Source organism: Bos javanicus, chromosome 2 (assembly GCF_032452875.1).
Source record: "Bos javanicus breed banteng chromosome 2, ARS-OSU_banteng_1.0, whole genome shotgun sequence".
NCBI lineage: Eukaryota > Metazoa > Chordata > Mammalia > Artiodactyla > Bovidae > Bos > Bos javanicus.
The window spans coordinates 132,033,178-132,059,659 of NC_083869.1; the positions used below are offsets into that span (position 1 = coordinate 132,033,178).

General features: G+C 55.1%; 2 protein-coding genes across 2 annotated transcripts; both read left to right on the forward strand.

Moving 5' to 3' along the window:
* Positions 1-1,573: 1,573 nt before the first annotated feature.
* MUL1 (mitochondrial E3 ubiquitin protein ligase 1) lies at positions 1,574-9,179 on the forward strand. Its single transcript, XM_061394464.1, has 4 exons — positions 1,574-1,825; positions 5,127-5,214; positions 5,862-5,982; positions 7,227-9,179. The coding sequence occupies exons 1-4, from the start codon at positions 1,706-1,708 to the stop codon at positions 7,948-7,950; spliced, it is 1,053 nt and encodes a 350-aa protein (XP_061250448.1). The 5' UTR covers positions 1,574-1,705; the 3' UTR covers positions 7,951-9,179.
* Positions 9,180-22,379: 13,200 nt separating this feature from the next.
* On the forward strand, positions 22,380-25,568 carry CAMK2N1 (calcium/calmodulin dependent protein kinase II inhibitor 1). The gene is made up of 2 exons (XM_061394384.1): positions 22,380-22,682; positions 24,249-25,568. The coding sequence occupies exons 1-2, from the start codon at positions 22,517-22,519 to the stop codon at positions 24,317-24,319; spliced, it is 237 nt and encodes a 78-aa protein (XP_061250368.1). The 5' UTR covers positions 22,380-22,516; the 3' UTR covers positions 24,320-25,568.
* Positions 25,569-26,482: the final 914 nt, after the last annotated feature.

A 26,482-nucleotide genomic window follows, 5' to 3' on the forward strand; every position in this document is an offset into this window, starting at 1 on the left:
ACTGAAGCGACTTAGCAGCAGCAGCAGCAGCAGCAAGACGTGGAAGCAATCTGAGTGCCTAGCAACAGATGCCTGGATTAAGAAGCTGTAATATTTCACTCAGTCATTAAAAAAAGGTTGAAATACTGCCATTTGCAGCCACTTGGATGGACCTAGAGAATATTATGCTTAGTGAAGTGAGTCAGACAGGGAAAGGCAAATTCTGTAAGATATCATTTATATGTGGAATCTAAAAACAATACAAATCAATGTCCATGCAAAACAGAAACAGACTGAGAGATGTAGAGAATACGCTTGTGGTTACCAGAGGGGAGAGGGAAGTCAGGAGAGACAAAACAGGGGTTATGTGATGAACTGATACAAACCACCAAATATAAAGTAGATAAGCAAGGAGGACATACTGTACAGCACAGGGAACTATAGGCATTATCTTGTAATAACCTATGTGGAGTATAATCTGCAAACATATTGAATCACTGCTGTACAGATCAGAAAACATTTTGAAATCTGCTCTATAACTGTGCGGTGAGGATTAAATGGTTTGATGTTGGTAAAACTTTTTGTCACAGTTCAGTTCAGTCGGGTCTGACTCTTTGCGACCCTATGGACTGCAGCATGCCAGGCCTCCCTGTCCATCACCAACGCCCGGAGTTTACTCAAACTCATGTCCATTGAGTCAATGATGCCATCCAACCATCTCATCCTCTGTCCTCCCCTTCTCCTCCCGCCTTCAATCTTTTCCAGCATCAGGGTCTTTTCAAATGAGTCAGCTCTTCGCATCAGGTGGCCAAAGTATTGGAGTTTCAGCTTCAGCATCAGTCCTGCCAATGAATATTCAGGACCGATTTCCTTTAGGATGGACTGGTTGGATCTCCTTGGAGTCCAAGGGACTCTCAAGAGTCTTCTCCAACACCACAGTTCAAAAGCATCCATTCTTCGGCGCTCAGCTTTCTTTATAGTCCAACTCTCACATCCATACATGACTACTGGAAAACAACAGTTGTAGCTATAATTATAAATTAGTAAAGTAAGTTGTTATGTGTGGTGCTGGCAGATTAAGGAGTTACTTTAGTGATCTAACCTCCTGTCTTGGAGGTAATAAGCTGTGCAGTCCGGTAAATTCCTCTCCAGTAGCAGTGTGACTTTGAGCACATGCACTAACCTCTCTGGCCTGTCTTCTCATGTGTAAAGCGGAAGAATAAAAGCCAAGACCCAAGGTTTGCCCTGAAGCTTAAATGTGTACTCCCTGTAAGTGCTTACCTGACGTTCTTTCCTTCCAATCCAATGGCAGAGTCATCGAACAACGCCTGCAATAATAATAACCCCAGGAAAGCAGAGCCCTGAAACAGTGGCACCGCAAGCGATACAATTACGGCCAGAGTTGAAGCGGTCGCGGAGCGACAAGAGATCGCTCAAGTTCCGCAAACCATTCCGCACTTCCAACTCCTGGAGACCCGACTCCAGCGGAGGCAGCTGATGCTTGTCCATTACCATGGCAACAGCACCTTCCGGTCTGTTGTGCCCGCCCTCCCCTTCCCCTTCCGGTTCCGGGTCCCCTTCCGGTTCCGGGTCCTGTGCCTTCGGCGGGCGGCTGGCCGCGGGCTTCCGGGAGGAGTCGTCTCCGGGGGTGTGGTTCCGGGTGGCGGGAGGCTGAGGGGCGAGGGGTCGCTCGAGCGCGCCAGCCTCGCCAGGGCTCGACGCAGCCATGGAGAGCGGAGGGCGGCCCTCGCTGGGCCAGTTCATCCTCCTGGGCACCAGCTCTGTGGTCACAGCCTTCCTGTATTCCGTGTACCGGCAGAAGGCCCAGGTCGCCCAGGAGCTCAAGGTCAGTGCCCCAGCCCGCCCGGCCTCAGCCGGCCATGCCGCCCCGGGGGAACGGTGAGCCCCCCGACCTGCCGTGGGCCGCTCCACCCTCGGGAAAAGACCCCACAGAGGACCCAGGCTCTGGGACGGCGTCGCCCGGCCCCCAGGAGCCAGGATCAGAGTTCGGGTCGCGTGATAACGGCATCCCTTCCTCCTTTCTCCCAAGTTCTTCTCGTTGCTCAGAATAAATCTTGACTTCATCACTTTATTGACGAAAAAAATCTTTATTGAACACTTGCTATGCTCCAGGCGCCGAGCCTGGGTAGAACAGACAGAAATTCCTGTCTTCATGGAGAGTGCATTCTAATCCAACCAGACAGACAGTAAAACAGTCAATCAGATGGTGTGACACGTGGGGATAAAAATACAGCCTAGTGCAGGGAAGAGAGGAAATGGGAGTGCTGGAGAAAGGGAGGTTTGCTCTTTTAAACAGGGTGGCAGTTGAGCAGAGCCCAGGAGGATTTGAGGCTAGCGTGCAGGTGCCTGGGAGGGGACAGCTCCTTGCTTCTGCAGACTCTGCCTTTTTATATTATGGCCATTTAAAAAATATTGCTCACTTTCCTAATGCAGCACCTGACGGTTTACACAACATATTCCCATCTTGGTTTTAGTTCTGCTTCACAGTAATTTGAGGTAGATGAAATGATACCTCCAACCTGCCAATCAAGAAATCGAAACTCAGAGGAAAGGTCTCTACAGGGTCAGTTTGGAGCTTAAACTTAGGTCTTTTGATTCCGAGTGTAGGGTTTTGTTGTTGTTGTTGACCACATTTCCTTATTATGAATGTGTGAGTGGCTCATGAGAGATGAACCTCATTAGCTAAGAAATGGCATCTTATCCTTCCTTCCTTCTAGGTTCTAACTCAATGGTTAACAGAGAATAGACACTCAGTAAATATTTGTGGATTTGTTTGGGGTGAAATTTCTTTTTTAAAAAGGTGAATTTCTTCGAGGCCGTGCCGGGCTTTCTCTAGCTGTGGCGAGCAGGGCCAGGGGTACCCTCTAGCTGCGGTGTGCAGACTTGTCCTTGCAGTGGCTTCTCTAGCTGCAGAGCATAGGCTCTGGAGTGCAGGGCTTAGTTGCCTCGAGGCAAGTGGGAATCTTCACGGACAGGGGATCGAACTGTGACTCCTGCATTGGCAGGTGGATTCTTAACCACTGGACCACCAGGGAAGTCCTGGCTGGAATATTTTCATAATACAGCAGGGCTTAATTTGACATTTATTTGGAAGACGGATGCCTCAGCCTGACACGCTTCGTTATCGTCAGATGATTTGCGTTGAGAGCTTAGAATCAAGTGTGTGAGTTTTGGAGCGCACCTAGTTACCAGGGAGTTGAGTTTGGGGTGTGAATCACAGCCTGGTGAGATTCCAGCTGCCTTCTCGTCTGCTTGATTAAATTACTTCTGGAATGATTGGCTGTGGTTGTAACTTATACTTCAGTTTCTGACGCTGAATCAGAAATCGCATTGGCATCAAGCTGGCTAGAGATGGGATCCTTTGAAGCAGTGAGTGCTCAGGGATCCATCTTTGGGTGACCTTAAAAGCTTTGCCAATTAGTTCCTCAGTGAGGATGAAATAACTAGCTCCTGCCTGGAAAAACAGTTGGGACTCTGTCTTAGGCTCTATTTTCTTGATCCAATTACAAAACTTGCCAGACTAGGGTTTGTGTCTTCCCCTTTTACATCTCTCACAGTGATGGGAATGCATATTTATCGCATACCTACTGTGTGACAGCCCCTGGTCTGGATTCTTTCACACCTTAAGTTTCATTTCATTCACATGAAAATCCTGTGAGATTGTTTTGCCCACCTTTTACATGTTTTGAAACTGAGACTGTGATAAATTAAGTTGCCCAGAGTCAAAATAGATGCCTTGAAGCTTGATTTCTGACTGAATTTCACCTCCTTTCCTTCTAAAAAATGTTTAGACTATCCTGTGGTGGATATTTGACTATTTAGGTGACTTAGAGCAAATTACTTCACTTCTCTGAGCCTCAGTTTCCTTATCTGTAATTGGGGGTGATAATGTCTACTGCAGAGGGATGGTATGAGCCTTAAATGGGGTTATGCATTTAAAATGCCTAGCAGAGTGCCTGGAATGTAGTATATGTAAGTGCTTAGTTATTCACTAATGTCTTCATCAGAATTGTATTTAGTGCCTGCTACGGGTCAGGCACCGTCTCGGCACTGGGGGACGGCAGTGCACAAGACCAGCAAGGCCCTAGGCCTCCTGCGCTTACAGCCCACTGGAGGGGGAGACCGACAATAAACGAATAAATGAACCTGAGTGTTAGCTGTTGTTACTGCCCGTTGTTTTTATTACCTTCGCAGTGTACGTGGGTAATAATTTTTATTGACCTTGCTCCTGTTGTTTACTGGGTAGCAATAGCTTAAACTCAGAGGGACCTTAATATGTGTCCAGTACTACCCACCTCGTGTCTGGTATCCTTAAGATGGTGTTGATGAAAATACCTGAAAGCAGGAACCGTTTCCTTCATTCGTCCCTGAACCCCTGGCCCCCAGCACAGTGCCTGGTTCAGGAAATGTTCAGTGGCTTTCTTAATTTTACCTTACTTTTGATGGAGCAGTAGCAGGCTTGTTTGGTTCCCAAGTACAGCAGATTGGGATGAGAACAGGAAGGAGTGGAGAGCTGGGGTCTGTGAGGGGAAGGGAGCGGCAGAGGTGACTGTGCTCGCCTGTTTATGATGGGGAAGCGGGCAGACAGAGGAGGAGAATGTTTAGCACTGGTTCACAAAGCCGCGCCCTGTAGTGCAAAGGCAGTGCTCTATTACAGTGTCTGATGCAGAGCGTGAACTGCCAAGGGCCCGGGGCTAACGATAACCTACCACTGCCCGAGCCCCTGCCACGTACTGGGCCCTGGTTTACGTGCTTTTCCACATAAACTTCGGATGCATGGTTCTGTGTTGTCGAGAAGAGATCAAATTACATTCAGTCTGTGGTATGCAGATTGATGAGTGCCTTTAATATTTTCGTCTTAGTAAGTGAAACTGAAAAGGGCTGTCTGGCCGGTTAACTGCAGCTGGAGTGGAAGTGGCAGCCCCATTTGCAGGTGGCAGAGCGAGGTGCCTGTTGATGTGGTGAAAGTGCTGGGACACAGCTTTGGAATCTGACCGTCCTTAGTCTCTTTCCTGCCTGGTTCCCTTATTCTCTCAATGTGAAAAAAAGAGTCATTTTCTTTCTTCACTTGTTTGATTGAGCATGTCAGTATTCAACAGTCAGTCCAATCTGTTGTTTCCATTTAGGGAGCTAAAAGAATCCACTTGGGTGAAGACTTAAAGAGTATTCTTTCAGAAGCTCCAGGAAAGTGTGTGCCTTATGCTGTTATTGAAGGTATGTTTATTTATTGGTAAAATGAAAAATAACTCAGTCTTTCACAGTTTGATAAAGATCTTCCTGGCTGACATTGACGGCCTTTTGTAGCCTTGGGGTGGGGGTTCAGAATTTGGACTTTGGGGTCAGGATAGACCTGGGTTACTGCTGTATGATTGTGAGGAAATTACACAAGCTTTCGAGCCTCCATTGCCCCATCTCTAAAATATACTTTGAAAGTGAAAGTTGATCTGAAAGTGAAAGTTGCTCAGTCATGTCTGACTGCAACCCCATGGACTGTAGCCTGCCAGGCTCCTCTGTCCACGGAATTCTCCAGGCAAGAATACTGGAGTGGGTAGCTATTCCCTTCTCCAGGGGATCTTCCCAACCCAGGGATCAAACTCTGGGTCTCCTGCATTGCAGGCAGATTCTTTATTGTCTGAGCCACCAGGGAAACCCAGAATATACTTTACAGGGTGGTTGTAACACTGAAACGATGTGATCCATGTAGACTGCTCATCAGAGTGCCCCCAAAGCACAACTGTTGGTGATAGCAGTGTCCTCACTTTGATTAATTAAACTAACTCAAACTAAAAACAAAATCTAAATTACTTTAAAGGAAAGGACAGAAGAGTTCTACAGAAATAAAATAATTTGTTTCCATTTAGGAGCTGTTCGATCTGTTAAAGAAACGCTTAACAGCCAGTTTGTGGAAAATTGCAAGGGGGTGATTCAGCGGCTGACGCTTCAGGAGCACAAGATGGTGTGGAACCGGACAACCCACCTCTGGTGCGTATCCTTGCTCCAGGGGCCCAAACCTCGAAGATGGTCAGCTGAAAAGCTGACGTCCTGGCCCTGTCTCCATGTCTTTAAGCTGTTCCTGAGAGAGAGCGGAGACCAGTCTCAGTGCCACTGAGATCTCTGCCACTGCAGTCTCCTAGGTGTCTTGTCCAAATGCAGATTCCTGGCCTCTCTTCCAGATCTGCCTAGATAGAATTTCCAGGATAGGGGACCTGGAGTCTGCAGATATGCACACTAAGGGTTGAGAAGCACTGACCGATGGCATGGATTGATGATTTTCAGTGCTCCATGCTGTAACATGCAGTACCATTTTTCCAAATGATCCTCGGGGGGTTGTGTTTTGGAGTTTTATCTTAATTTTTATTGTAAAAATTAAAAATTCAATTTTAATTTTTATTAAGGCTGCTTAACCTGCGATCTCCTCTTATTAATGAAATTTTAAGTGCAGCAGTGCAGAACCATTAAGTACGGCACGAGGTTGTACAGCAGATTTCAAACTTACTCGTCTTGTAGAACGGAAACTGCACCCGGTGAACGCCAGCTCCCGTTGTCCTCTTTCCGCAGCCCCTGGCAGTCTCCGTTTTCCTCTGTTCGGACGAGTTGGGCTGCGTTAGACACTTCACGCACACGGGGTCCTGCAGTCTCCATCCTTCTGTGGCCGCCTTAGTTGCTTTGCTCATGTCCCCCAGGCTCACCCGTGCTGTCGCATGTGGCAAGGTTTCCTTTTTCTTTCTTGTTTTAAAGGCTGACTAGTATCCTGTTGTATGTATGGACCGCATTTTCTAAGTTCATTCATCGATAGACATTGATGTTGTTTCCGTGTTTTGGCTGCTGTGAATAAGCAGTGAGCCAGGGAGCACAGATCTCTCTTCCAGATCCAGATTTCAGTTCTTTTAGATCCACGATCCGAAGTGGGATTGCTGGGTCATATATGGTAGTTTTTAAATTTTTTGAGGGATTTAAGATAAAAATCGATCTGTCTTAACCGGGGCAAAGGGAAATAAAAAAGAGTAGAGGTGATCTCTGATGGCATATGTTGCCCACTGAGGCGGCCAGAGAACCGGAAAACCTGCGCTTCCTCTTCTGAGGCTCTGGACGAGGGTGGGTCTGTCGTCGTCTTCTCGTGCTCTCAGTTCACGCTTGATCCTGCCTGGCCTTGAGGTGGACTCCACCCCCGTCTGGCTGTGAGGTATTCGCGGTCCTCTGATTTACCTTGGCCCTCATTCCTGCAGGAACGACTGTTCCAAGATCATTCACCAGAGGACGAACACGGTGCCCTTTGACCTGGTGCCCCACGAGGACGGCGCGGGCGTGGCCGTGCGCGTGCTGAAGCCCCTGGACGCGGTGGACCTGGGCCTGGAGACTGTGTACGAGAGGTTCCACCCCTCCACGCCGTCCTTCACCGACGTCGTCGGCCACTACCTGAGCGGGGAGCGGCCCAAGGGCGTCCAGGAGACGGAGGAGATGCTGAAGGTGGGGGCGCCACTCACGGGGGTGGGCGAGCTGGTGCTGGACCACAGCTGCGTGCGCCTGCAGCCCCCCAAGGGGCCGGGCATGCAGTACTACCTGAGCAGCCAGGACTTCGACAGCCTGCTGCAGCGGCAGGAGTCCAGCGTCCGGCTCTGGAAGGTCCTGGCGCTGGTCTTCGGCTTCGCCGCCTGCGCCAGCCTCTTCTTCCTCCTCCGGAAGCAGTACCTGCGGCGGCGGCGCGAGCGGCAGCGGCCGGAGGAGGAGTTCCGGGAGCGCGCGTATCCCGAGGAGGACCGTCCCGAGGAGGACCGAGAGGGCCCGAAGGGCGCCTGCGTCGTGTGCCTGAACAACTTCCGGTCGTGTGTCTTCCTGGAGTGCGGGCACGTGTGCGCCTGCACCGAGTGCTACCGCGCGCTGCCCGAACCCCGGCGGTGCCCGATCTGCAGGCAGGAGATCAGCCGCGTGGTGCGCTTGTACAACAGCTAAGGCGGGGCGCGGGGGGACCCTGCCCCGCTTCGGGGGTGTTATCATCTCCGGGCCCTTACAAGAGCAGTGACGGGGCCGCTACCAGCTGCCGAAGGCCGCCTTTATCCAGCGTGGAGGTGGCCTTTGCCAGCCCGGAGCACAGGCGCACAACCCCATGCCCCGCCCTGGCACGGGCGACGGGGGTGCCGCGACCCTTTCCTGGAGCCAGGTGAGCCCGTGTGTGGCTGAGAAGAGCTCACCGCCCAAGCGCCAAAGTCCGTGGCCTCCAGCTTTTCTGTCCCTGTTGCCTTCTCCCCGCTCCGCCCCCCTCCCCCCGGTGTGGGTCCCTGTGGACCTGAGCCTGAAAGACTGGCCGGAGGGGAGAGCAGAGTTGCCTCGAGGAGCCGCCTGAGAGCAGACTGGGGGGCAGTCTTCCTCCCGCTTGCTTACCCCACCCCCCACTCCCCACTCCCCAAGGAAGAGCCTCCAGGCTGGTCATGTGCCCCCCGCCCCTTACCTGCCGGCCTCCCGCGTGTGCACACGTGGATCAGCATAGAAGGGAGTGAATGCAGCGGCCGCCCTCTGCCTAACGGGCCGGGACTCTGGTCGGAGAAGGGAGGCAGGTCGCTGCCAGGGGCACTTGGAACGGTGCCCGTTCATTGTTCCCCTGTGGCGGTGCGGACAGGGCCGCTTGGCTGCAGCCTTCCTGGGGCCACGGGACCTAAAGAGGGCGCTGGGAGCACGCGGTCTGCCCTGACTTGGAACTCGGAGGCGTGAACCGGCTGAGGGCTGGCTCTGGTTTTCTCTGCCCAGGCTGAGCTGGAAAGGTCTTAGCCCCAAAGGAAGCAGTAAGGATGTTGCTGTCCCAGCCTGGAGTCTTCTCAGCTCCTCACGGAGGCTCCCACCAAGGAAAAGTAGCAGCCAGCATCTTGAGCCCGGGGCCTTGTCCAGGCTAACCCTAACCCCGCCACCGAAGAGCTCACGCCCCAGGGGCGTCATCACGCCACCCCTTCACTCCTCCCCCGACCCGTTTGCGTTTGTGAGAGGAGCCGAGAGCCCCTCGCACTGCCTGTCAAGTGTCCAAGGTCACTAAGTCACATGCACAGCACTTTATTCTCTCCCTTCCCTGGCTCTGAGCATCCATGCCCCAGCCCCCTTCGTGCAGGGGAAGGGGGCGTGCTCTCGGGGCTGGCACCAGCTCTGTGCAGTGTCCAGTGTGGGCAGCACTAATAAAACTCCTTCTCACCGAGTGTGAGCATGTTGCTTTGAACAGTTCGATGGCTAGGCTGATGCTTCCCTGGGGGATGGTGTCCGGTTTTGATAGGATGAACTGGAGACCTTGGCTGCAAGGAGGTCTGGGGCTCCCCACGGTGGGGGCAGCTTGGTGACACTAAAAGAGGGGGGCCGAGTGGGGAGCCTCAGGGCAGCCTGGAGACTGCCTGCAGGTCATGCCTGGCCTCGCCCAGAGCCGTCCTTGAAAAGTGCTGTCCTGATATCCTGAACACAGGCTGTGAGGCTTCACCTGTCGCAAGAATGGGACAGGTGGGCACTGGCGTATGTACGCAGTGCTCTTTCCGACCTCAGTTTCAAGGTGAGTTAATCCTCACGAGGCCCTGCGGGCTCGCATGGCATCTCATCCTACAAGCAAAGAAACTATCCCGAGAGGGTGTGTTCCCTGGGTCAGAAGCACAGCTGGTGAGGCGGTGGTCCACATCGAAACTCCAAGCTGTCAGTCTTCCTGACCCTCCTGCTCACCGGCGGTGGGCCAGTTCCCTTGGTGCTCATAGGGACGCCCCACAAGATGCTGTTCCCCATGGTGGTGGAGGAGACTGCTCTGGAGGAGGAGGCAGATTGGTGACAGCCCACTTGCCCAGTGAGTCCTGTCCAGGGAGGTGTTACGACCCTGGCTTTATATAGAGGCGTTGGGCGGGGGTGGCATGATGGCAGGGGGACTGGTGGGGCTGACCTCGGAGCATCTCAAAAGCATCTGCTGTTCCCTTTAGTAGGCGCTTTGAAAGAGCCCAGGTTATGAGGATGAATGAACTGCTGTGTGTAGGGGTGAGTGGGGGAGGAGGGTTTGTGTTAAATCTATGAAGCGTTCAGCCCTCGGCATGGATTTCATGAGTAAATCTTATCAAGTGATTGAAAAGCAGACAAGGCAGCCTGCCCTTACCCCAGACGGACTCATATCCTGGGCAGACCGATTCTTCTGTCTCGAAGGCTCCTTTAAGGGAGTTGAGGGGCCCATCGTGGGAGACACAGGAGCAGCACACCGTCCCTCCCTCGAGGTGACAGCTGATTGGGAACATGAGCTCACGCGCGCCCAGACTCCAGACCGGAGGTCCACTCGTGGTCCTAGCCTGGCTGGACTGAGACTGCCCCATGCTCTCCATCACCCACGCAAGTCCCTGCCTTTGGTTTAAGGAGATCCTTTCCAGCAGGCTTGAAGGGGCTTAGACTGATCTGTGGGATGGAAGCCGGTGAAGAAGTGAAAGTGAAGGTTGCTTAGTGGTGTCTGACTCTTTGTGACCCCATGGGCTATACAGTCCATGGAATTCTCCAGGCTGGAATTCTCCAGGCCAGAATCCTGGAGTGGGTAGCCTTTCCCTTCTCCAGGGGATCTTCCCAACCCAGGGATCAAACCCAGGTCTCCTGCATTGCAGCAGATTCTTTACCAGCTGAGCCACCAGGGAAGCCCAAGAATATGGGAGTGGGTAACCTATCCCTTCTCCAGATGATCTTCCTGACCCAGAAATCGAACTGGGGTCTCCTGCGTTGCAGGCAGATTCTTTACCAACTGAGCTATCAGGGAAGCCCGTGGAAGCTGGTGGTGGGGGACTAACCATGGGATTGTGGTGAATTTCAATTCAACCCTTAGGCCCAGCCACTTGAATCCGACGCAGACAGCATTCAGCCAGGATGGTCTTGAATAATTGCTCCTGGTGTTTTGAAGTTCTTTGCGAGATCCTTGATATGGGTGGATGCTCACAGTCCGACAAAGTGAGCATTGTAAACCCCGTTGTACCAATGAGAACTTCCTGGTGGGGTTACAGTTTACCGATGGCCACACATCATCACCAGCCTGGCAGTGTTGGGCTCTCCTGGTATCAGGTGTGTTTTTTAGCTTTAGAGTGAACTGGAAGTGGAGGCTATATCATCCCTTTTTGCAGCTTATGTGATTTGCTCAAAGCTATCAAGGTCTGAGCAGAAAGCCCTTTCCCTTTAAGTCACACTGAACCTGAGAGGCTAAGAAGGAAAAGTGTCAGACAGACAAGTGGATGTTACCGGCGCACAGTGGTTTTGAAGCCGTTAGCACCCTGAGAATCACCAGTCACCCCTGGTTTTAAGACCGCAGGTTGAGGCTTATCCTGATGGAGGAGGAGCCAGAAGGCAGGTCCTCGGAGGCCTAATTCATTCAGAATTATGATGGAAAATTCAAACAGCAAGCAACGTGACAAACTGGGGTGAACTGACACCTTTTGCAACCCAGGTCCTAGCCTGGATGCGGACAGATCTGATGTGGATGAGCACCAAGGGCCTTGGGGCTGCTCAGAGGAAGAGCTGTCAAGTTTTGGTATCCTTGGTGGGCATTTATTCATCCCAGAAACATCAGCTAAATGTGTATTCTGTGCCTGGGGATTCAGAAATGAATATGGCGCAGTTTCTGCCCTCAAAGCACTCGGTGTTGTCTTTTAAAGTGGCCTGATTGTCTGAAAACGAATAAGCCCTACAGATGGATGGGTGATGGCTGTTGGAGCATTTTTGGTTCACAGAATGTTGTAGCTGGCAGGGCCTTTGAGATTGGCCTAGTTAGAGCAGATGCCCTGACGGTTCAAAATGAAGCCACCAAGGGTAGGGTATCTTTGCTGAAGGGGAGTCTAGCAGAGAACATCCATCCACAGAGCTGAGAATGATCCATGAGAAACACCAGTCTGACCACACGCCTTCTCTGCTTGGGGAGAAGCAGAGCCTGGAAGGTCCCCAGGCTCCCTGTCCCCTCCAGGCTTAAGCCCTGGGTCCCCTAAGGCACATGGAGGTGTGTGGGCCAGCCCCTGGCCATCCCTCCAGGCCTTTCCCCGGCCGTCTGTCTCTCACCTGTGGCTCAGCCACCCTGAGCCTCTGAGCGCCATTAAGCGCACTTGCCGTTCCTGCCTCCTTGCCTCTGCCATTGCTGAGTCTTGCCCCTGGCATTCTAGTCCTTTCTTCACCTTAGGTGCTTGCTTTCTTCACCTCCTCACCCTTTAAAACTCAGCCTTAGGTGTTCCCTTCAGAAAACCTCTCCTGACCCTCCCCACTTAGGTGGAGTTAGGTGCCCCTCCTCTGATATTCCATTATCCAGTTCCCCTGTTCTTTCTCTGAGCCATCTTGCCCACGTCTTGGGCAGGAACGGTGTCTTATTTCTGCTCCAGCACGATTTTTTTTTAGGCTGTCACTCTACACTAATTAGAGCTCACATTAGGGCTTGCTCTTTGCTAAGGGCCTGCAAAGGAATGGACATGATTAATGTCACTTAATCTTCACTGTGAGCTATGTGTTTATATTATTCTTACTTTAAGCAAAAGGAAATCAAGGCTCAGAGAGGTCAAGTATCTCACTCAAGCACCCAGGAAAGACAGGATTTAAGGCCAGGCACGTTGACTCCAGAACCCCAGCTCTTACTGGGGTACATGGAACGTACATGGAATGTACATGGAATGAATGAGTAAACTGGTGAATGAGATGATGGATATGGGCCCGTAATCCTGGAAGGCTGCCTGTGGGAGTTGGGTTTTGGACCAGAGGTAAGGGTCATGGCCTGATTGTAAAGAACAAGGGCAGGGGTGTCTCTGAGTGCCTGGAGCTGCAATGCATTGTGTAAGAGAACACCACGTACAGTGAGCTGCCCAGAGCTGTGAGGGCTCCAGACAGGAGAAGTTGGGCCGGCATTGCTGCCTGCTGGCAAATGGTCTGGGCTGGGAGCTGACTTTCTCTCGGGTTCTGTGGCTCTGTGATCTCCACGGAGTGGTGCAACCTCCCTGAGCTTCAGCTGTGTCTGTAAAAGGAGCAGGCTGGATTAGAAGCTCTCCAAGGCTCCATCCAGTTCTGCTATTTGGCCTGTCTGAGACATAGCGAGTGGATGAGCGAGGCCGCAGGGTGACAGTTTCAAAGCCCTTCTCGGGGCTGCCATCTGAGGCCCGAGGGCTGCCTGCCGCGGCCCCAGGACCATGTTCCCGGAAAGCCGGGGAGATCAGCACATTTTCTCCCTAATTAGAGAGTGATAGCTGATCAATTTTGAATGAGATAAGTTTCCATGTACAATGTCCTGAATTGCTCCCCAGAGCGCTCATTAGTCATTTCTCTCGCAGCTGCTGCCTTATTGTTTTTCAGATGCCAGCCGAGGGACCTGGCATTTCCCTTCCCCGAGCGTGGGTCACATGGGGCCGAGCCAGGGACGCTGGCAACGGTCCCAGGAGCTGCCCCGGCCTGGGGAGGGCCCTCCGCTCTTGACCTTTACGCTTTGCTCCTGCCAGAGCCCTGGCCTCACCTTCGGTGACTCAAATCCAGATTCCTCTTGGATTGGGCTGTGACCCTGGAGGGCCTCAGCTGAACTCCACGAGCACTTATTAAGCCCCTAGTGCACCAGATACCTTGTATCTTGAACCTGAATGGTCTCCAGGCCGGAGACGGGGTACACACCAATATAAATGTCCACATGGCCATAACGCCAGGCCTCCCACCCCGCGACGGTCTTCCCTAGTATTTAAGGTGTTTCATCAGATAGGGCTTCATTCGTGCTTGCAGTACGTTGGCCCTTAATGTGCGTTTCTTCCTGCCCTTCGCCGCCCCAGGGCTTGTGATGGGATTCCTCTCTTGCTGCGATTTCTACCATGGCCTCCAGGTGGCGCTGTGCTCCCATGGTTGCGGCTGCCAGAGGCCTTGCAGGCGACACTGAGGTGGCGCTTCCAAAGGCGGGTGCAATTTTCTCTTTTCCTGGGGGCTGGAGAAGAGGCCTGAGAACAGAGCCTGAGAAGGACCTGGGGCTGCTGACACCAGACGCAGCTGGGCACAGGCTGGGAAGGGGACAAGCAGGAATGTTCTCTCTAGTTCCTTTGTCTGCCCAACACACCAGGAAGCAGGGTGCAGATGTGAAAATACTGAGAATCCCAGAAAATTCAGAGGGGGGTAAAAAATCCCACATTTCCCTCCCTATAATTTTCCAGGCATTCACATCTTTAAATATACTAACCATGATTTCTTTCAACAAAAAAATAAGACATGCATAATGCATCACATATTCTTAAAATACCCAGATGACTTCACACCAGTAAAGGATGCTGAAAAAAATTGCATGGCATAGCTTTTGATTTTCCTCCCCAGAAGCTTTTTCTCAGTGGAGAAATTCTGCTTCTCCCGGCCTGGCCTGCTCCCTTGCCATCCTCTCCTCTGTCCTGTCTCTGCCTTCTGCCCTCTTGCCTAGGTATCAAGTTTCTCTGTCTCCTCCTCTGCAAAGAGACAGAAGTGTCAACTCCTGTACTCGACAGACCCGCCTCTCGTCTACCCTGTTGCCTCTTGCCTTTGAGTGTGTGAACGAGTTTCTTCCTCTTCCCGTGGATCTGTCTTCCTCTCTGGGCTTTTTTAGTCTCTCTGCTTCTGTTGGATTCCATCTGCTTCTGTGAGTCTGTCTCTCTTTGCGTCTTTCTCACCTGCACCAGGCTCCTCCCCTCCCAGACCTGTCTCTCCTCTTCTGGATGCCCAGGGTCTGGCAGGGCAGGGTGGGGAGGGCTTCTGTGCCCAGGCCCTGGCTTCTCCAGCTGCTGCCCTTCCTACTACCCAGGAGTTCCTAGGAAGAGAAAGCCCCTCTCTCTGCCCTCGCAGGCCCTGGAGGGCTCCAGGCAGTGGGACTTACTGCGTGGAGCTGACCGCTGGGCAGCTGCCCCACTAGGTCTCGTCCTAGGCACCCAGTCAGCACCTCACCTGACCCTCAGTGTCCCCATGAGGCTTATCTGGTTACCCCCACTGTACTACTAAGAGGAAATCTGGCTCAGACAGCGAAGTGACCGCTGGGAGGCCGTGCAGGTAAGAAGGGGTGGAGCTGGGGTTGAGCTGCTGATTTCCCCTCATTTCACTCGCTCATCACCAGGTCCAGCGGACAGAGCTCTGAGCTGGTTGTCGGGAGGCCTGGGCTCTTGGCCCAGGCTCTGGTTCCAGCTGGGCAGCTCGCCTTCCTCGTTTGGGGCTGACTCCTTCCCACCGTGCAGTGGGCCAAGATCCCTCTCTGTCCTGCCGACCTCCCAGATTGTCACGGACACCAAATGACCTTGCATCCGTCGGATGGGGATGTACCTGAGTAACACCATGTGGGAACCCGAGAGGCCAGAGCGGCACCTAGGCCCTTGCTGGGAGTCTGGGCTCAGAGGCCCATGGTCACACTGTTCTTCCCAGAGCTGAGTCCCCATAGGTCTGACCCTCGGTTTAGGGGAGAGTCAGGGTGAGGATCCTGGCTTTAAGGTATAAACAAGCTCTTCTGTTTTTACAGGACACCAGTGGGGAGAGTCATTTACAGGATCCAGTCCTGTGTTCTTTATCTGGAGGAACTTTGCGGTTCAGAAATCCGCTGGAAATTGCATACACAGTTTTCTGCATCTGGGAAGGAGAACCCATCTCTTTCAGTCGAGTCCCAGAGGGGGTCCTCCGTGTGCAAGACGTTTGGACCATAACCTCTCTCCCCTCGGTGTGTGGGTGGGACGAGGTGCAGAGACTAGAAGAGGCTTGTCCTGGGTTGCCTGACTCCCAGGCGTCCGCAGGGAGGCAGTATCACCCAGCGTTTGAGAGGCTGGCCCGGACTCAGACCCGCCGCCTCTCCAGGTCCTGTGTACTGCTCTGGGCTCCTCACTCAACTTCTTGGACCTCAGAGCCCCTAAGGATGACACAAGAGAGAGAGGGTAATCACAGCCTCCTTCTGTGATTACTGAGTGTGGATATGTGTTCCCGGGGTGTGGGAAGCTCTTCCCAGAGACCAAACTGTGGTCAGAGGCCTACCCTTTCTGAATGCAGTGGGGTCAGCGCCCCTTAGTCCCCGTTAGCGGTCACGGTTTACTCAGCTCATCCACTGGTGGGGTCAGGGGCTCTTGCGTCAGGAGACTTCAGGCCTCTCAGAAGCCTGGTTAGATATTCAGAGCCCAGGTGCTGAAGCCAGACCACGGATGCCAGCCTCCTGAATCCCCACCGTCTGTCTGCTAGGCTACGGTTATCCCTGGGCTTGTCTGCAGTGCTCAGGGTCACGCAGACACGGCCACAGCTCTCCTGGCCTGTGCCTGAGCGAGGCAACTGTCCCCCAGGATGGTGCGGAGCCCCAGCACCTCCCACCTGCTGGTTCTGGGCTGGTCTCTCAGAGATCCGAGGACCTCCACCCCACCCCTGCCCCCAGCCCTCCCACCCTCTGTGTGAGGATGTACAGTGGCTGAGCAGGGAGAGTGCAGTCAGGACACCAGTAATCCACCCCCCACCCCACACCTCCTGGTGAAACTGGGCTCCTCAGCTGCCCCCACCCGTCCTCACCATTTCTGACATTCTCCTGAAGAGCCCATGGGACTCTCACTTTGCCGGGTTGTTGGTATAATAAAACCTTTTAAAAAATTACCCTCTGATCTTTTTATTCTAAAGGAACACAACAGACTTCATCGTTGCAAAGAGCCCTCTTATTTTGTGACTGATTGTGTGTGTGTGGCTGGAGGTCCCCTCCGGATACTGTTCTGAGCTGCGGCGACGGGCAGGGGTGTGAGACTCGGGGCAGGAGTCCAGTCCCCACCGTGGGCTCTGGCTCCCCCGCCTGTGATGGAGGTGGTGGGACCAGACGAACTCTAGAGGCAGTTTCGTGCAGAGCCTTCTAGCACTCTGGGAGGTCTTTGGAGACCCTCTGGGGAGGCTGAAGGGCCTAGAAGGTGGGTCCTGAGCCCTTAGCTCCCCAGCAGCTTGCCCTTTATCTGCTTTGTATTTACTGAGGTTCCCTGTAGGATTTTATTTGAAGAAAGGGTCTTGGTGATTAAACAAAGCAAAGCAAAGAAGCCACTACTCTTTGAGTTTTTGCAGGGAAGGACTGTGGCTGTCACGAAAATCCTCTGCAGATATTTGCTGAATGAAGGAAAGGTGAGTGAACTCTTCCTGGGTTGTTGCTTGAGTCTAGCTCTGAGCCGCCCCCAGTAGGCTGCTGCTGCTGCTAAGTTGCTTCAGTCGCGTCCGACTCTGTGTGACCCCAGAGACAGCAGCCCACCAGGCTCCGCCGTCCCTGGGATTCTCCAGGCAAGAACACTGGAGTGGGTTGCCATTTCCTTCTCCAATGCATGAAAGTGAAAAGTGAAAGTGAAGTCGCTCAGTCATGTCCGACTCTTCCTGACCCCGTGGACTGCAGCCTACCAGGCTCTGCCATCCACGGGATCCTCCAGGCAGGAGTCCTGGAGTGGGGTCCATTGCCTTCTCCGCACAGTAGGCTACCAGGCTTTTTTTCACTGTTTGTGCACATGTGTGTGTGTCTTGGTACGCATGCACGGTGTGGGGAGGGGGATGGGCAGCAGAGGCCCAGCCTTTCAAGGTTGGTGGGGATTGGGCGGCACCAGGTTCCAGTCACCAAGGTGAGAAGGCTGGAGGCAACATGGGTGTCTATCCAGCCTTGGCTCAGAGGGGTGGTCCCCTGCTGGGAGGGCTCTTGGCGTCTCTGGAGGTGACCCTCTGGCCTTTAGGGAGCACCACATCCCAGCCTTCCCTGATGGGCCATCGAGGGTCTTAGCCAGCCCCATCAGGCTCAGCATTCCCAGGCTCCGCCCCACGGGAACCTGCGCTTGAGCTGCCAGGAGAGTCCCCACCCCCAGGGCTGAGGCATCCTGGAGCCTCCCTCTTCTCTAAGTCTCCCGGTTACTCTCTGATGCTGCAGACCACGCCTTGGTTTCCCCATCTGGGCAGGAGAGAGGGGAAGGGAACCAGGGAGCAAAGGCAGGCAGAGCATCTGACGCTGGGGCCCGTCTGGAGCTGGCTCTCTCTTTTTCTGTCCTGCGGACCCCAGTGCCAGGCTCAGGGCACGGCCAGGCCTTGCAAACACGCATCTTTAACCGCGGAGGATTTGTGCTAAAGAAGCTCGCTGACATGGTCCCTGTCCTGTGGTTCTCAGTTTGCAGAGCCCCAGGGTTTGGTGAACGGGCTTTCAGATGAGGTTTGAGGGGGAAGCCCCCGCCTTGGCCTCAAGCAAGGTTTTATCTACTTTAGATTTGACAGACCTGGTTGATTTTGCAGCTGAAAAAAAAAAAAATGTGATTTTCTCCAAGTTTCCCATTTTGTGATGCAGAGTTAGAGGCCTAGAGGAGAGAATCAGCTTCTTCAGTCACAAAGAGAGTCAATAGCTAATAATTATAACTCCATTTACTGAGGACTTACTGTGTGCCAGGCACATGATACATATATAATCTCCTTCCCTGGAACAAGCCACCAAGTAGGAATAATTATTACCCCCGTTTGACAGGTGAGGAAACTGAGGCGCCATGAGGTGAGATAACCACGGAGTTAGGAGATGACGAGCAGGACTTTGAACTCGGCTTGCCCCCGTGAAGGCCGCTCCCTTCACCCCGGACTGCTGCGGTAGACCAGGATTCCTTGATGGGTGGTGCACGAAGGGGCCTCCACTCCTGCCTTACTTGGTCTCTCCTCCATCTGGACCTGGCGTCTTCAACACAGCTCTGGACATCTGGCTCAGAGCCAGCCGCTCGGCTTTGGCGGGCAAGGCAGGGATGGATGGACACCCAGGGTACATGTCTGCCTCCGCGTGTGGGGCTCAGGAATAAGGCAATGGCCTACGGAAGGCTGGACAAATGGAGGACCCAGCGAGGCCTTTGAAATGGAGACAGCTTGGGGAGCGGTGGCGTAGGGATGGAGGAGCTCCATACTGATTCACACTTTCTCTCGAAGAGCGTGTGTGTGCTCTTGGAGGCATCATTTAACCTCCAGGAACCTTATCTGTCAAATGGGCCTGCGTGTCCTGGCCCCGCCACTTCTGAAGGCTAAAGGGAGGCTCTATGAAGGGAACTGTCATGGAAACACCTTTCTGACTGCAAAGCGCCATGTGCCTGAGAGGGATGGGTGGTTCAGTAAGGGTGTGGCAACTGAGCCTGGAAGGTGTGATGCTGCCCCCTTCACCTTATGTGGAACAAGGCAAAGTAAACATCGGGCTTCCCAGGTGGCTCAGTGGTAAAGAACCCACCTGCTGATCGATGCAGATGTGGATTCGATCCCTGGGTCGGGGAGATCTCCTGGAGAAGGAGACAATAACTCACTCTTGCCTGGGAAATGCCATGGACAGAGAAGCCTGGCAGTCTACAGTCCATGGGGATGCAAAAAGAGTCACCAGTGAGCGACTAAACATACAGACAGATGGCTCCTCTTTTTGCTCTCACCCGCTGTGCGTGCCCGGACTCACCAGCCCTCTCTGCGCCTTTCCGTGAATCTTCCGAACGGTGGGACTGTGGTAGCTGCTCGGCATGGACACTGCTTTGTTATTTCTCGGCCATAAGGAAGGAACCGGGGGCATATGAGATAAGCAGGGTGGTCCCAGCCCCGAGTGCGGTCGCCACTGCGGGGTGTCCACTGTGGGGACCTGGAGTCACATCTGGGAAAAGTGGATTCTCTTGGTTCCGTCACTATAGCCTGTGACCTTGGCAAGTCACTCATGCTCTTTCTGTGAACAGTTAAACAGGGATGTACTGTCTCCTCTTTCTGTCTCAAAATGTGTTTATTTTGAGAAGCAAGGTCAATAACGACTGTGAGGATGCTTTTGGGGGGTAGGGGAGGAAGAGAAAGCCTGATACAAGACTAAGAGCTTCTTTTAACCATCATCCTACTTCTGATGCTTTTGTTTTCTCTTCCAGCGCTTGGCCTGGTGCGAACCTCAGAGCAGACGCTCAGTAAAGCCTTAATGAATGGAGACAGGCGGCTTGTGGAGCGAAGCAAAGGAGGCCAGAGACCTGCGGCTTCTTCCATTGACAAGCCGGGAAATTTGGAGCAAGTTCCTGACCCTCTCTGGGCTTCCATTTCCCGGTCTGTAAACGAGGGGACTGGACTGGGTCCTCTCTACGGATCCTTCCAGCTCTGGGGCTCTGAAGTGGAAATGAATGAAGTGCTACTGTTCCTTCTCACTAAGTCATCTCTCAAGTGTTTGGTGCACATTCACGCTCGGCCTGGCGCTGGAAGCCTGATGTCACCTTATTTTCCTAACGGTCCTGTGAGGCACACAAGCAGCCAGTGAGCCACAGGCCCCATTTCATAGCTGAGATCATGGAAGCTCAGAGAGGGGATGTGACGTGCCCAAAGTCACCCCGCGAGCCAATGGCAGGACAGGGATTCAAGCTCAGGCCTGAGTCCAAAGGCCATGCCTATTGCATCTTCATCCCAGGTTCTCAGACCCCTTCTTTCCATCTCCCTGGGCGTCTGGCCTGGGGAGGCCAGTCTCTCTTTTAACACAGTTTGAGGAGGGGGCTGGACTGGCCCCTCTCAGGAAGCCCCTTTACCCCTCTAGCACTAAAACCACCCAGAGTTCTAGATTTAAGGGGCAAGTGAAGCTGAGGCTGCCCTTTGGCTGTTGGTGGGACTCCTCGCAGTGCAGCTGGTCGAGCCAGCTGACACTCTTCGGGGGACCACAATGTGTTCCCCTGCCCTGCTCTCATCATGCTCCGTGCCCTTGGCACGGCCGCCCCTTTCGGTGGTCAGGCTGGCTCTGCTGCTAAAGGCGTCTCCCGGGGTAGGGCAGGTGTTGTTGACTCTGAGTGAGGATAACGAGCCCTTCTCACGCACCTTGCCCCCCTCGGAGTTACCATCTGCGAGGCAGGCACGCCTCCCAGGCCTCTGGGGGCTGCCCCCGTGTCTCCTTCCCGGGATCCAGAGCCCGCTCCTCAGCCCCGAAGCCGCCGTGTCTCCCCTGGCTGTTGCTGGAAGGGAGGTCCCCGAGGGCAGAGGGCTGGAGGCCCGGGACGTCCCTAGAGAAGGCAGCGGGCGCCAAGGGCCGGGCATGCCGGGCATCCCGGGCAAGCCCGGCGTAATGAGGCGCTCCCCTCTCCTCGGGGAGGCGGGGCCACCCCACCTCCGCCTCCACCCCGAGGCCCCGCGGCGGCCCCAGTCCAGAGCCCCGGCAGGGAGCGGGGCCTTCCAGGGCGAGTGCGAGGCCCAAGGGGCCGAGCCCCGAGAGTCTAAAGTGGTCCCGTGGTGATGGGGGCAAGGGGCTCCCCGGTTGGCGCCGGCGGGGGAGATGGGTCCACAGGTCGCCGGTGCCCTCCGATTTCTGGCCCAGTCTCTGGCCTCCAGGGAGACCGGCATCCATCTGTCCTTCCCCGTGTGCGCGTCGTGGGCCCCCTGCCCCCCCGGTCCCGGAACACCCCCCCCACTGCCCCCCTCCCCGGCCGCCGGCGGGAGGCAGAGCCGGGGGGTTGGTCCCGCGCGCAGCCGCCGCGCACCCGCTCGGGACCGGGTAAACACTCGCAGGAGGGGGTGCGGGGGGGCGGGCGGGGAGGAGGCTCCCGGAGGCCGCCGAGCCGGGGCGGGGCTCACCGGGGGCCCCCTCGGCGCGGGCAGGACGCGGGTGCCGGGGGCGGGGGCAGGAAGCTAGCCGCGGCCCCGTGACGTCGCCCGGCTTCCAGGGATCGCTCCCCGCGGCCCGGGTCCGCTCCTCCCCGCGCTCCCCCCCGGCCTCGCCTCCGCGCCGCGACCGGCATATCTCGCTCGCGGGCTGACTCCGGGTCCCAGCCGCCTCCTGCTCCCTCTTCCTCTCCTCCTTCCCTTTTTCTCCCTGGCGATCCCCCTCTCCTGTCGCCCCCCGGCCTCTCGGATCCCGAGCTGGACGTTCCCTCCGCCCCTGCTTCGCCGCCTCTCTCTTTCCTTCCTCTCCTTGTCTCTTTCGGTCAGTCCCCCTGCCTCCCATTCTCTCTGCGTCTCCGCTTCTCCCCGCGTCTCCCTCCGGGTTTCTCGCTCCCCCCTCCCTCCGGGCATCCTCTCCAGACCCCCGCCTCCCGCCCCCCGTGCCCTCCCTCCTCGTTCGCTCCCCTCCCCCTCCTCCCCTCGCAGCCCCGCCGCTCGCAGCTCCCCAGTCAGCCTCCCCGAACCGGCGCCGCCGCCGCCGCCGCCGCCGCCGCAGGACCGGCCCGCCCGGCTCCCCGGGGTGCGCCCTCCTCGGCCCCGCGCCCTCGGGGCTCGCCGGCACAGCCTCCCCCCCGCCTCCGGCTCTCGGCCCCGCCCGGCCCGGCCGCAGCCCCGCGCCCGAGCGCGCCGAGGATGTGAGTCCCGCTCGCCTCTCCCGGAGCAGCATTCCCCGGCGCGCCGAGCCGGAGCGCAGCGCAGCGCAGCCGCGGGCGCTGGCGGGGTCGCTCGGGCCGGCGGCGCGCTCCCGATCCAGCGGCGCCCCCATCCCACCACCACCCCACCGCCGCCCCGGGCCTCTCGCCGGCGCCGCCGCAGCCGCCGCCGCAGCTCGCGGGCCGTCCCCGGCCGGCCGGCCCCGGCCCCAGTGCCGCTGACCCTGTCCGCCGCGGGCGGGGACGCGGGCGGAGGAGGTGCCGCCGCGGAGCCCCCGGACGCGACCATGTCGGAGGTGCTGCCCTACGGCGACGAGAAGCTGAGCCCCTACGGCGACGGCGGCGACGTGGGCCAGGTCTTCTCCTGCCGCCTGCAGGACACCAACAACTTCTTCGGCGCCGGGCAGAACAAGCGGCCGCCCAAGCTGGGCCAAATCGGTCGGAGCAAGCGGGGTGAGTTCGCGCCCCATTCCCCGATACCCGTTTCTCGGGCACCCCGGCCTGGTGGCGGTTCGCTAGGGTTTCCAGCACCCGGGGGACCGTTCCGACCCACTAAAATCTCGTCGCGCAGAATTGCGGGGAGTGGGGGGTGGGGGATCCCGCACTGCGGGTCCAGCTCCGGCTGGCCTTGGGAACCCCTCCCCCTCAGCCTGATCCGCGTTTGGGGTCACCCAGGGGGCGTGGCGGCCACTCGCTGCCGCAGGGGACCGAAAGGTTTTCCCAGGTCCCTGACCGTGCCAAAGTTTGCGTTCTGATTTCTATCCCTTGCCCCCTTTTGCGCAATGTAATTGCAGCTGCACTCCATCTACAACCCGTGTGTGTGTGTGTGTGTGTGTGTGTGTGTTGGGGGGGGGAGTCCTAGGGCTCCCCAGGGGACGGCGAGGGGACTGCTGGGGTAGGCCCAGTTCCTGCGGGGAATACGAGGGGCTTTCGGATCGCAGGGGCTTTTCATTGTTACTTGGCAGGGGGAGGGGGTTTGCGGAGCCCGGGCGCTCGGCGCGGGAGCTGGAAAAGCCCGGGAGAGACGGGGACTCGGCGAGGCTCCAAGAGGAGCTCCAGAGGCGCGGGGACCAAGAGGGAGACCGACAGTCGCCGGGAGAGACCGAGGCACAGAGACAGGGAGGGAAGCCGCGGGCGGAGGCAGGGGGAGGCCGGGAAGAGCAGAGCCCGAGACAAAGCTCGGGAGAGAGCGAGCCAGAGCCGGGGAGACCGCGAGCCGGGGACGCGAGTCTAGGGGGGACGCAGGAGCCGCTGAAACAATGAGGGCGACCGACACCCCGGACACAGAGAGAGAGGCCTGGAGACCTCGACAGGTGACCGTCGCGCTGGGAGGTGATGGAGAGACCGAGGATGGGCAGGCTAGGCAGAGATGGAGAGAGAGGCGGATGCGGAGAGGCGGGAGAGCCCCCAGCCGGCAGCGAAGAGAGGCTCTCACCTCGGGAGCGGCGAGTGCGGAGAGGACAAGTCCGCCAGCAGGCAGCGCGGAGGGGCGTGGGGGGTGGGGGGGGGCCTGGCCCCAGCGAAGCCTGAACCCCCGACGGGCTGTGTGACCGGGCCCCTGACGTCCCCGCTGGCTCGCGCACCTCTGAACACTGCCCCCCTCCCCAACCCCGCCTTGGCTGCCCCCGCGTGGCGCTCGGGGCACCTGGGCAGGGTCCCAGCCCTCTTTCTGACCCCGGAGCCTTCTTTCGAAAGAGATGCGCCCTCCAGGATGAGTGGCGGTGGGGATGCCGTGGGGGTGAGAACCAGGCTGGTGCGCGCCCGGACTGCAGGCAGGGCTGCGGGTTTTGTGCCCTTTCGGCTTCCTGTTCTCAGAACCGTGCTGGGACGCAGCCTCGGGGTAGAGGTGGGTCAGAGGAAAGCCAGAGAGGGGACCCCTGGCTGAGATGAGGAGGATGGGGCTGTTCGGCGAGCGTGGAGCCCCCTCCCTCTCTTTCCCTCCGTCTCTGCCTGTCGGAGACCCCCCGCTAGGCCCAAATAAGAGCGCTCACTTCTGCTTTTCTCCCCATTTTTTTGCAGTTGTTATTGAAGATGATAGGATTGATGACGTGCTGAAAAATATGACAGACAAGGCACCTCCTGGTGTCTAACTCCCCCAAAGACAATGAGTTAAGGGAGAGAATAAGAGTGAGACCGGCGGTTAACAGTTATTGGCAAAAGAGCATGAAAAGAGAAAGCACTTTGAAATTGATTACTAGCTTGCTACCCGCGAGGAAGTCAACAACCTGTATCCGTGTCAGGCCGGGAGACAGATGAGGCGTGAGAAGGAGAAGGCTCTGGGCTCCTTTGCAAAAATAAAAGTGAAAAAAAATTTTTAAAAATTAAAGAAATCACTATATACACACATGTAAAGAAATAAAAAGAAGTCTCAGTTGCAGCTATTTGTCAAAGTTAATATCCATTTCTTTTTATATACAGTGAATATTGCGCAATTATAGATCTGGATTTTGAACCACTTAAATAATGAAGCAACACCGGGTGTTTTGGGGTGTTGGCATTCTTCGCTGATTTGGCTGTTCCCAATGTTTACATTATTTAATCTTGCAAAAATGATTCTGTGCACTTGGATGTGAAATGCTGTCCAGTTATTTTTTTTTATGTTATCTTTGGATGTACAAAACAAATCAGAAAATGATCTCTATAGATATACCATCCTATTTTGGTCATCTTTTGAAGTTATCAAGAGTGTGTTTAAAACAAGAAGAGAACTTTTTTAAGGAATCATGCATAGAAGGAATCCTTGCTTTATTTTAAAATGAATTGTAAAGCTGGTGTTTCTTTGTTGCTACAAGCTATTTGCCCAAGTTAATGCAAACGAACACATTTTATATGTCAGGAAAAAAAAAACACATAAAAAAAGCAAAGAAAAAAAAATGCTTGAGCTTTTTCTAACCTCTCCCTGCAGTCTGTTGTGTGAGCAGCCTGTTTTTTCCTCTAATATTGTGTCAGTTTATTCTCTTTAATGGACTGTAAAAAAATGTAATCACAAGAGTGCCAAATATCTTGAAATGCCAAAAGGCATTTTGGTTTCTTTTCTTTTCCCTGTGCTCTGAGTCCACGTAAAGGAATGCTTGGAGTGTCTTTTTCTGTTATTTATAGGGGTTCTCTTAAGGCACACCAGCTGCCTGTTTTGCATGGTATTTGCAAAAATGCCTCTTGCGTGAGGAAATCTTCTACCATTTTTTGTTGTTGTTGTTGCAACTTTGGACCTCAAGAGGTTTCTTCCTTACCCTACCCTGCTGTCCCCTCTTTTCTTAATTCGATATTCTGTATGTTGCACCTTTAACCAGCACACAGGGCTATTTCTCCAATGTACAATAAAAGAACTGTTCCTGTGTCTCACTGCTCTCTTTTCTCAGCTTCGGTTGGGAGGGAAGGGGGGACTTGCTTTTTGTCTCTGCTGGCTGGAGAAGGGAGGAGGGGACAGTAGCTTTGGTTGGAGAGGCAAAGAGGCGGTGTGGAGGCCACCGTGGGTTGGGCTCAAATGACAGAAAAGACGAGCTGGATTGGCAAGGCCATCCCCTAAGGGCAAGTGCATCCGATTTGGATTTGGATTTGCGTTGGGCTCTCCCCGCTTCCCTGAGGCTTCCCTGGTGGGGTGTGTTGGCTGGCAGGGAGTCAGTCTTGTGAAAGGCAAAGTTTGGAGGCGGGCAGACTTGGATTCAAATCCCAGCTCCTTTCACTTCCTGGCTCTAGGCATTCAAGCAAGTCTCTTCGTTTTTGGTGGCTCAGACAGTAAGGAATCTGCCTACAATGCAGGAGATCCAGGCCGGGTTTGACCCCTGGGTCGGGAAGATCCCCTGGAGAACGGAATGGCAACCCGCTCCAGTATTCCCTGGAAAATCCCATGGAGCCTGGCAGGCTACAGTCCATGGGGTCGAAAACAGTCGGACACGGCCGAGTGACTAACACACACTTCACTTCTTGGAGCCTCAGTTTTCAAATCTGTGAAATGGGGATAATGCAGCTCCCACCTCAAAGGTTGATGGGAGGATGAACACAGCACCCAGCGCACAGAAGCACTCAGCATGAGATGCCCAGACCATCCATCATGGGCCACCACTCCTCAAAGGCGGGACTGAGGGGGAGCTGTGCTCTTTTCTGGCACCTTTGCCTTCCCAAGTCCCCAGGTCCTTGCTGGAGGGAAGAGCCTGGTCCTCTGAGGCCCACAGCCCGATTCCATTGTCTCAGGCTTCCCAGACTCTGCGGCCCTCCTCCAATTGCCGCTCAGAAAGTCTCCTTATGAAAAAAAA

Excerpts from the sequence above, each read along its gene's own strand:
- CAMK2N1 (XM_061394384.1), top strand. The coding sequence starts at position 22,517 with ATGTCGGAGGTGCTGCCCTACGGCGACGAGAAGCTGAGCCCCTACGGC. Across the intron at positions 22,683-24,248 it reads AATCGGTCGGAGCAAGCGGG|TTGTTATTGAAGATGATAGG; the intron begins GTGAGTTCGCGC and ends ATTTTTTTGCAG.
- MUL1 (XM_061394464.1), top strand. The coding sequence starts at position 1,706 with ATGGAGAGCGGAGGGCGGCCCTCGCTGGGCCAGTTCATCCTCCTGGGC. Across the intron at positions 1,826-5,126 it reads AGGTCGCCCAGGAGCTCAAG|GGAGCTAAAAGAATCCACTT; the intron begins GTCAGTGCCCCA and ends GTTTCCATTTAG. Across the intron at positions 5,983-7,226 it reads AACCGGACAACCCACCTCTG|GAACGACTGTTCCAAGATCA; the intron begins GTGCGTATCCTT and ends TCATTCCTGCAG.